Source organism: Micrasema longulum, unplaced genomic scaffold, assembly GCF_059751315.1.
Source record: "Micrasema longulum isolate JH-2025_06_02 unplaced genomic scaffold, ASM5975131v1 h1tg000224l, whole genome shotgun sequence".
In the NCBI taxonomy this organism is placed as follows: domain Eukaryota; kingdom Metazoa; phylum Arthropoda; class Insecta; order Trichoptera; family Brachycentridae; genus Micrasema; species Micrasema longulum.
Window position 1 is genome coordinate 1,390,149 of NW_028277429.1, and position 11,148 is coordinate 1,401,296.

The following is an 11,148-nucleotide window of genomic DNA, read 5'->3' on the forward strand; positions in this document are numbered from 1 at the left end:
TATCTCATATGGCAGCACAACTATTTGGTGAAGAGGGGGTAAATAAGAATGGCGCCTCCTTTTCCGTGCTCAGTGACGTTTTTGTGAGTGTATTTTTGTATCGCAAGTTGAAAATTTAAGCAATTGAGAAGAAAAAACTTCATAATTTTGTTGCTATAGATGTACTTATTTCCTTTTCGTCGTTCGGCCAAAAAGGCCGCTGTCGCGTCCGAACAATACGCTATACATTGTTTTCCAATAAATGAAAGGTTGGGTTTCCATTATATTCATTCTTCTATCTTTATATAGGCGAGTCAATTACGTTATCGCGCATTCATAAGTCTGTCTCCGCATTATCGCGGATATCGCTCGAATTGTATATGTTCGAAAGTGTTTTCGATGGTTTTGACTAATGTTGAAGGACACTCGCAGATAAGTCAGGCAGTCGCGGAGATATGCCTATGATAAGTCCTCCACAAGGCCGAACCAGCAGTGACAGCAGTCCCGCGGGGACGGCCATGGGCGAGACGGACGGCGGCCGGGAGCCCGACATCGCGGGCGCGCGGCGCCTGCTGTGGGGGGACACCATCAAGGAGGACGTGTTCCGGCGCTGGTCGCAGGGCTTCCGCTTCAGCCGCGCCGAGCCCAGCGCGCTCGTGCAGGACGAGGGCGGCCCGTGCGCCGCCATCGCGCCCGTGCAGGCCTTCCTGCTCAAGATCCTGCTGGCCGAGACGCCCGGCCACGGCTTCCAGGACCTCACGCCCGAGAAGTGCGACTCGCTGCTCGTGCGCGCCATCTGCAACGTGCTGGCGCAGTGCGGCGCGCGGCCGCGGCTGGCGCTGCTCCGGCCGCGCGCCGAGGGCTGCTCGGCGGAGCCCGCCGCCGCCGCCGCGGACTGCTTCCACGAGCGCCTGCACGTGGAGGACTTCCCGGGCGGCGCGCACGACGTGCAGCGCTTCTACAGCTCCAACTTCCGCGTGCTGAGCGAGCAGTATGGCGTACTGCTGCTGCTGTACTCCGCCATCCTGTCCAAGGGCGTGGACAACGTGAAGCGCGAGCTCGGCGACCTGTCGGACCCGCTCATCCACGCCACCTACGGCTACGGCTCGCAGGGGCTCATCAACCTCATGTTGACGGGGCGCGCCGTGGGCCACGTGTGGGACCACGAGCAGCGCGTGGCCGGGCTGCGGCTGCCCGGCATTGACCGCCAGCCCGACGTCGGCTTTATCACGGTCATGGAGCACATGCAGTACTGCACGGTGGGCTCCTTCTACAAGAACCCGCGCCACCCCGTGTGGGTGATGGGTTCGGAGACGCACCTGACCGTGCTGTTCAGCTTCGAGAAGAAGCTCGTGTCGCCGGAGACGGCGGCGGAGTCAGCGCGGAGAATATTCCGCTCGTTCGACCCGGACGGGAACAACTTCGTGCAGAGCGCGCTGCTGCAGGACCTGCTGCGCGCCGTGGACCTGGTGAGCGATCCCGAGTACGTGGACATCATGAGGAAGAAGTTGGACTCTGAGAACCTGGGCATAATCTTGCTGAACGCCTTCATGGAGGAGTTCTTCTCCGGCCAGCAGCGCTGCACGCCCGACAGCTTCGCGCTGTTCCACTACAACGGGCTCGCGCGCTCCAATGCGGGGGGTGCCGTGGCGTATCGCGCGGGAAGCGCCGTGCGGCTGGACGAGCTACGTGCCGCCCCGGAGGACCCCATGCTGGCGTGTCTGCAGACGAAGTGGCCCGGGCTGGACGTGAGCTGGCAGGGAGCCAAGCCTCCCTCCCTCAACTGACAAACTGACAAACTTGCTGAACATTGTGTACGATTATTATTTGGGTACGAGAACCTTTGGCAGCGTATAATTCGAGTATTATCGGTCCCCTTGAGAATCTCCGAAGTGTATTATATGTAAGATGGTTCTAGTATGCTTTTCCCCAGTTGTTTATTTCGTATTTAACCTTACTCCGTTACTGTGCGTGCGACTTCGCGTTGGAAATATATCCACTTTTGCCTTCGTAATACTCCAACTTCCAACCAGCGTTAGTGCGTCCGACGTAACGATTCAAACAAAATATGGACAGTAAGAATTTCGTACGAACATGGGTTATTTTATTTTTCTCCGTGAGGTCTACATAGTAATTCCACTGTTTCAAAATTCCAAAGAAAAATTATTTACATTCTACATTGGACCAAAAATTATATTTCTTTTTATATTTATGATTTTTCCCACGGTGATTGCATACATTTTGGCTGAAAATTTTTGTAATTTATATATAATTGAATTTGTGAAGTTGTGAACAAATCAAAAAAATATTCATTTTTGACTAAATATTTTGACCTGCGTTGTGCAGACTTTCATTTAAGTTTTTTTGTTCCATTTCTACTTATTGCTAGTGTCTATGGACATGTTTTCTCAATTTGTCAAAGGCCACTTTATCTGTGCATGATTAAAAAAAATATATAGTATATTCTGCTGAATTGGGTCACATTAAGTCACATTCTGGTAGTCGCGCCTCCTTATGACACAAATATAGCCGCGTGTCTTCTGTGAGATGCCTCTTTTTTAATTTATGCAATAACAGTTATTATCTTTCACTGAACTTAAATAAAATGGGTAAATATATACAATTAAAAGAAACACTACTGGCACATGGGTCTGAGTTGGTTAGGAGGATAGCTGAAGGAGAATATTTGCAGGTTCTAATATGATCTACTATTGCTGTGTTTAGCAACTGGAGAGTTCCCTTTAGGTGTTATCCACAAAAATGGCGTTAAAAAAATTGGGCTTATGGTGCCAAATATACATTATTTAAATAAAGCATACAATTTTCGTATAACTGGAATCTTCAAATAATAAAACATACTTTTTGCATATTGTTCATTGATATGCAGGGATATATACACAGGATATATATATATATACAGGCATAGTAGGAATATTGTATATAAAAAAATCCGGAATTGTTTTCTGACGAGCACCTTCCGCATGAACTTGATTATCAAGCAATAGCTACAAAACTATAATCTGGTGGGGTTCCACATTGTTTCCGGCTGCCCTCTCCAAACAAGTGTAAAAAGCTAAAATAGCATCATTATGTTTGACCGTGTTAGGTGTTAATTCTTCTACTGTAATGCTCTCATTCTTTTTCAGTGCATTCTCAACAATTTAATCTTTGATCTTTTCTCCATACCCTTAGTAGCCCATGCTTGAATTTCTGGATCGTTTATAAAATTTATTGTTTGTAAATGATGCATCAGTGATAAATAATCTTCATTTTCATACTCGGAGTTGGAATCCACATCCATTTCCTCCATGAACCCTGTGTTAGCCGAGCTTTCTGACAGAATTTCTTAATTAGATTAAGAGTCCCTTTCATCTAACATTCTGCCAAGTCACGCACTACATAATATAAATTGATTTTCTTGAGGATAGATAATATGATCCTATCTTTTTCACTAACAATTTTCAAAAGGAGTTTCTTGCGATATGAAATTTTCACCGCCTGAATAACATTTTGGATCATGGGCTGCGTGAGTGGAGTATAGTTTGGAGGAAGAAACACAACTTTAATTTGTCCATCATCACTTATCAAATCGGAGCAATCTGGATAGCCAGGAGCTTTATCGAGTAATAATAAAGCTTTTGGAGGAGGCTTTAGTTCTTTCATTCCCACGACCTTTTACCCTATGCTATGATTCGGATTCCTGGAAGTTCAGATTACAGAGACTATTTTGTATTAAATTTCTGTTTTCCAGAATCATTATTATGTAAATACTCAGCCACCATGATTACATGGTGACTAGTGACCCAATAAGCAGAATCAACAAAAATGAATGCACCAGAGTAACTGTTCATAACATATTTTATAATATGTATATATAATTATATGTAACAAGTTAGTTGATTTTTTATTATTCTGATTTCTAGGGCCCATTCCAAGAAGCATCTATTTGTAAAATATTTATATTAGAGTACTGGAAAGCTTAGTTACTATAGTGTTTTCGCTTCCTGGCATGTCCCAAATTAAGATTATTTACATATTTTTTCCCTGTTTTTAATGCTGATAACAATAATTTAGATAGTAGATAAACCATAATTTATTTAATGAGAAAATAATGTTGATTAAATCAATCAATACCTGGTAATTTCCCTTTAAAAAATGTTTTTAATATATTGTTTTATTAGTGCTACAATACTTATAAGTTTTTTTATAAATATTTTTTTAAGTATGCACAAATTTCACTAACAGGTACATATTATATTTTCTCAATTCAACTAAAAAACACTTAATATACATTGTAGAGTAACAAAGACAATGATTATTAGTCCAGAGTCATTTACTATATTTGGGTAGGTACTTTTTTCTAATAACTCATAAGCCTTAGGATGTATTTATTAGAATGGCAACACTATTTTTCCAAATGTTTTTAAAATATTGATGCGCCATTTTGTCAACTGTTTCCGAAATAATTCTTAACTTTATTTACCAATTTTTTTGCCTTATAGTGCATACACATAAATAGAAAAAAGCAATAAAGTTCTAAAACATCTGTCACACATTTTAGCTTCGACTAAATGTGAAAACTTTTTTTGAAAAAAATGTTATTGTAAAATATGTTTAGTAAAAACAAATTATGTAAAGTTTTCAAAAATATTCACATCTAATTTTAGTCAAAACGGGCATACAGTAAGCTATTTTCACATAGTTATAATAACTATTATATAGATACTTTATATATTTTTTAGTTTAAAGTACTCTATTGATAGGAAAATCACCTCCCTTTCTCCATTTTATATTTTATGACTTGTGGTTAATAAATAGATGATGTTTTCAATATAAATATATATATATAAATCTTTTACTGTTTCTAGAATAAAACATTTATTATCATTTTCAAAACCCCATTTGTGAAAATACACTAAATTATTTGAATAATAATATGTAATATTGGTCGACAGTGAGGAAATTTAGTAATACCAGAAATCGTATATTTGAATGCTTTCTGGGTCAATAAAAATATGAACATTTAATTATATGGCAAAACTGTTCTAAAATGTACGGAAATTTTTTTTTTAGTTACAAAGCATATTGATTATGACAGACGAATGATAAATAGACATGTTATTTCATAGAATTAATATTATTTCACTAATTGTGTGTCATATTTGGCACATATAGCATTGCCATCAACAATTTGAAATAAATATATGTAAATTGAGTAGTGTAGTAACCAAGACGGACGTCTGTCATAAATGACAAATTTTGCTTTTAAAGTCAAAATTTACTTTATAATTGAATAGTGATTTCTCATAGTGGCCTAAGTCAAAAAATATCGTTTAGAAAAAAAACCCTTGATTGTGTTTTGTCAGTTTTTATCAGATTTAGTGGATTTTTTGTATGTCATGTCAAAGTGATTTAAGACTCGAGTCATGCAATCAGATTACTTAAATACACTCTTCATTCTTACTAACAAGGATTTTTAAGGGGAATTCAATATGTGAAGTTTTAAAGCCTTATAGTGTCAGATTTAGTTAGTGAACAAATTTTCTTGCTGGTTATACACCTCTAATTGCGATTACAATTACATTCTTGCTTTGAAATTCATAAATTTTGACTTAGGTAGCACTCTTTGAACAATCACTCTTCAATTGATTTTTGTAGATTTTCACTCACTCTTTCAAATGGTATTATGTAAATCAATGTTGATTTCAAAATCAGACATCTACACATTGAATTGGTTTCAAAATCAGACATCTGTCAATCACCAATAGAAGCCTGGCATTTGGTTCGCGGGACTAATAATCTGTCGTGGCAGATGTGAAATAAAAACACCAAATCAGCTTAATTTCTTGATTTTCTTTAACTTTTTGTAGACTCAAGAGTGTTATTACAGGATTATCCTCTTATGTTCCAAAACTCCAATGTTTTGAGGGTTTCCCTGGTGGTCTCTGTCCATCTGGTATTCCATGCAAAGCTATTTATGGAATTAATTCTCTAAATATGTTGGTACCAATATCGTTAACGCTGTCGCCCCCGTCATACCACATCTTGAACCTCACAGACCTCTCGGTTTTTGTGTTTATTACGCGAACACATAATGTCTTTCCAGCAATAGCACCCAGAGTTCTCATTTTATCGGTCTTGACAAAAATCCGCCTTCGCTTCAATGCCATATGTGAGGATAGCTCGCATACAGGTCTTATAAATGCGTACTTTGCTGTTTGTTCTCATATCTTTATTCCTCAATGTGATATCTTTCAGCAACCCGCCATAGCTGCAGTTTCACCTACCCGAGGTCTTCTCCGGGGAGGTCATGAGAGCTAAGCAGTTCACTGCCAAGATATCTGAACTGGGTTACCGGGTGGGTCTTTGGAAAATGTCATACACTTTGTTTTTGATACGGAGATCATCATGATATACTTTGAGCAGAATTCGTCAAAATTTATGGGCATTCTCTGTAAGTCATTTTTGTTTTCAGCTATGATCGTAGCGTCGTCAGCATAACAGATAATTCCCGCCGCTTTCTTACCGAGAGTGTACCGCAGCCTGAGATGTGCAACCTCTGCAATGATGCTACCATTATACATTTTTCTAGATTTCTTATTGTCCATACGCTCTGTAGCTGCAAGACGTGCTGTTATCTAGCTCCTATATATCATAATTGGAGATGAGGAAATAGAATCCCAACCGTCCATGCGCTCTGTAGCTGCAAGACGTGCTGGGATATTTATTTATTGTACAGCGCCCTTGAGGTGATTTTCACAATAATGGCGCTATGTAAATTTTCCAAACATTATTATTATTATTAAAGAGAAATGGGCTTAGGCTATCCCCTTGTGTGATGCTGATATATGTTTTTATAACTAGCATTTTAATAGCTTAATTTCACATGTAAAATAATTATTTTACGCAAAAGTGAAACGTTTACCAACAAACTACCTCGCTACAAAAAAGTTGAGCTAGTTCAAAATCATCTACATGACAGATGTCTGTCTTTGATATTACACTACTCAAATCACGATACACATGCCAACATCAGTGAAAAAAAGAGATGTACATATTACCCTTAGTTCATATTTTTATGAAACTCGTGACTTTATTTACCACTGTTATTATTTATGTGCTTTAAAATTGAGAAAATTTTACCGTCATAACCATTGACGTTTATAAATTTAATAGACCCGTTACTTCTATACTAGCTACATCTAAGATGTCAACAATTATCTTTTTTTCACTTAAAATTCTTATTTATTTTTTATTTTTTGTCACATTTAATGTTTATATCTTTTTAATTTATGAAAACTTAATTGGTCTTTTTATGTTAAAAAATTGTTGTTTTTAATACTGATTTTGTATGACTGTATGTTTTCTAAATAAAATAAAATAAAAAATAAAATAAAATAAAATATAGCAAATTTTGCATTCCCTCAACATTGAAAAAAAAATGAAATAGAAAATCATAATACACATGCAATCATTTACGTAAGAGATATATATACATATTTCTTTAGTTCATATTATTTTTGTGTTACCATAGATGCGACACTAGTTGGAAGAAAAATTTGCTTCAAAATATAAGTAATCCGCTTATTCCATAAATTGCATTGTAACCTTAGAATAATAATTCGCTCCTGCCAAAAAAGAAGCCCTTTAGCTATTGCATAGAACAAAAGAATTCAAAATTTTTGTTTTTAGGAGGCGATCACCCACGAATTGAAATACCATTTTCTTGACTTGTAACATGTCTATTTAATTATACTTCATTGAGTTTGTCAGTCATAACTACCCGTTATCATTCCACATATAATGGTGACGTTACAAATAAAAATAAAAGAGGTGAAAATTACAGCAGTGTCAAAATAATAAAATATCGTTTTGGTTTAGTTACATGTATTTTTCAAATAAAAGCCCTAAACTTCGTCATTGTCAGACAAATATTTATGCATTCTGATAAAGATACCGATTGAAAATCACCAAACAATATTTAATAATAATATATACAAAAAAACTATTCAATAAATTTTCCAAAAATGTTATAACTATTTTTATGTAATCCCTGTTCTTATAGGTTAAGATTTACAGAAGATAAAAAAACAATATTTTAATGCTGCGCTCGACAATCTCCATGAAACAAAAAATATTATGCATAAGACCCTGAGACTGACCAAACTATTTTATTTTTTAATGCAAGAGAGGTGGACGTGTGACATGAAGCATTATTACATAGGAAATATACATGGGGATACAGTTGAAACCTGTGTGGAAAGTGTGGGTGACTGAATTATTTCATCTATTCGGAAACGCTTTTACAATTTTATACTTCTTTTACAAGTTAGTTTAATCAACAATGTTGTTAGTATGTCCAAATGTTTGTAATCTAAATAACTCCCCTAAAGAGGAAATCCAGCATGTTAACAAACATGCTCAAAGCATTGATGGTAAATATTAGATTTATAATAAGTTTTAAGCGCTATGAATTCCCAATGAAATGAGAATCTCCCGTGAGGTAATGTCAACCCTACTGAGCCATCAATAAATGCTACCAGGGTTTAAAACTAAAGGCCCTGAAAAGAGGAATTAAAAAAAAAGTGCCCTTGCGTAAAAACCTAAATAAATTTGATTCAGTCAAACACCAAAAACTTGTATACATCCTGTGTCTGATGGAAGATAAAGAGTTACACCTCACATAGTTTGCTAAATCTTGTCTTGGAAGTGCGCGACTTGATATCGGAGTATTCCATATTCTCTCCTCTCGCGGAACATTTTACGATTGCCTCTAATCTCAAAATCTATCGAGAGAACTCTCGCGAGCACAGAAAGGGTCTCGGGCACTTAAAGTATATATATACTCTAAGCTCAGACACCACAGTCCGATACGTCCCTGTTGTCAGCAGTGAAATCCTGTCCACTGAGGAGTGCTAGTCTAACCATCACCACATTCAAATTATATATTTGCCCCCATACCTGGGCTGCATACGTAACCTTGGCAACATAGGAACCATGATTTAGGATCCACAGGGCGGGAGAGCGGGTACCCACTCCACACAACTTGTGCGACGGAATATACACTCTATACACCACCTGATGCTCTCTCAGATATAAAGAATGCTTTTATAACGCATACCCATATACTATATACCATTACGTATTTTTACTTTCCTTTATAATATTTTTTTATGTATAAATATGTAATAACTTATATTTGCATATAGTATAAATATGTCCTTAAAAATGCCCATTGGGTGTATATATAAATAAATAAGTATTTAGTATGTAAATGTGTGATATAAAAGCGTTCTCTATGGCCGCGAAAGTGTTTAGAATAGCAACCTAGGTTCGGATAAGGGTTTGATGATAAAAAAATGGATCTCGGGGCAAGTAGAAGTAAAATGCATTGTTTTTCAATCTACGTTTTGTAAGTTGGTGCATGGTTTTCATGGTTACTGTAATAAATATATCTTTTGGGTGATCCTGTGCAAGTATATCAGCTACCATTGCAGGAGCCATCCTCAGGGTAAACTGTATGTTTTGTAGAAAAATTTGTCTGAAATGTTATTGATAGGAAAGCCAAAGTGCTCAAGAAACAAAATATTTTAACATCATTTGGAACTGGGGGAAAAATAAAGGACTGCTTATTAAATCCGAAAGACAAGAACTGAGCTGCCAAGGATGTGATAAAGTGTACATTAGACAAACAGGGTGCACATTAAAGAGCGTGTAAACTAGGGCACCCTGAAAAATTTGCAAAAGCGGGATTCTTTAAAGACACAGGACATCTTTTCACCTTCGAGCCCAAGATTTTGCATAAACCTAGAAATTACAGTGCATGAATAATAAAAGAGGCAATTGAAATACACAAACACTCAAATAACAAACAAAGATGACAGGCTGAAATTAAACTCAACATGCTTCCTAGCATTACACACTACAAAAATGACAAGTAATGTGCCCGCTGCCGACTGCCACATGGTAAAAATAACTAGTACTTTTTCTACAAAACAGTTTATCCTGAAGATGGCTCCTGCAATGGTTACCGAAATGTCGGAACAAATCCAACTTAGCCGGGATCACGAAAAAAAGATACATGTTGATATGTTTGATAGTTTATTTTTCAATGAAAAAATTGTGTACAAAATAAAGCAATAATATTGTTTTAATAATCAATTTTCTATGCAAAGTTTCTTTTTGTATTCTCGCAGTATAAAAATATATGATAAAGTGTCTGCCACGGGTTACTCTGTGAGAATAATAATTATGAGTTGGTTTATATTTTAAAAATAAGTAAATGTCTATTTGATCACAATTTATTTCCCTCTGAGTTGAAAATATGGTATGAAATATTTTTATCAACTTATAAATAAATATATTACATATTTAAAACAAGAAAAAAAGTTTTATTAGGAAGTGTTTTTTTCAACACATTCGTACATTACATTATTATAACAACAACAATAAATCATCATCCCGATTCCCTGTAAGGGTAGACACAGAGGATAGAACGCCACGTCACTCTATCTTTGCATACATATCTCATTTCCTCTACGTTCACACATCTTCTCATGCACGCCGACTATTCTGACTTTTGACATGTCCGTCTTCAAGTATTTGTTGGATTTGGTCATGCCATATTTTTCACGGTCTTCCTCTATTTCTGCATTCGTCAACATTTGCATTGTAAATATTTTTAGCTGTTCTTTCACTGTTCATTCGCTCTACATGTCCAAACCAACGCAGAGCTCCTTTCTTGATTGATCGATAATGCCTATCTCAGCCTTACATAATGTATGGATCTCGACATTTGTGCATCTATCGTACATAGTTTTACCACACATTCGCCTGAGAGATCGCATTTTGACAGCATTCAGCCTACTTTCATCCCTATTTTTCCAAGTCCACACTTCACTCCCATACATTAGAGTCGGGACCTGGACTTCATTGTAAACTGCTAATTTAATTTAATTTATTTGCCAAGGTTGATTTTAGTACACCATTCACTTTGTTCTTGGCACTCACCCTCCTTTCAAAATCTTTCTCAGTCATTCCATCCCTAGTAAACATACTTCCCAGATATATAAATTCCTCTACCTGTTTTAGTATACTCCATTCACGGTGATTTCACATTTAGTCATACTTTCATTTCTTTCAAAAACCATCACATTCGATTCATCGACA

At 37.1% G+C, this 11,148-nt stretch overlaps 1 protein-coding gene across 1 annotated transcript; it reads left to right on the top strand.

The window, feature by feature from the left end:
- Positions 1–28: 28 nt before the first annotated feature.
- LOC148283553 (ubiquitin carboxyl-terminal hydrolase MINDY-3 homolog) lies at positions 29–2,332 on the top strand. The gene has a single exon (XM_088243680.1). It carries the CDS (start codon positions 435–437, stop codon positions 1,764–1,766), a length of 1,332 nt encoding a protein of 443 aa, XP_088099806.1. The 5' UTR covers positions 29–434; the 3' UTR covers positions 1,767–2,332.
- Positions 2,333–11,148: the final 8,816 nt, after the last annotated feature.

Coding starts and splice junctions, on each gene's coding strand:
- LOC148283553 (XM_088243680.1), top strand. CDS start 435: ATGCCTATGATAAGTCCTCCACAAGGCCGAACCAGCAGTGACAGCAGT.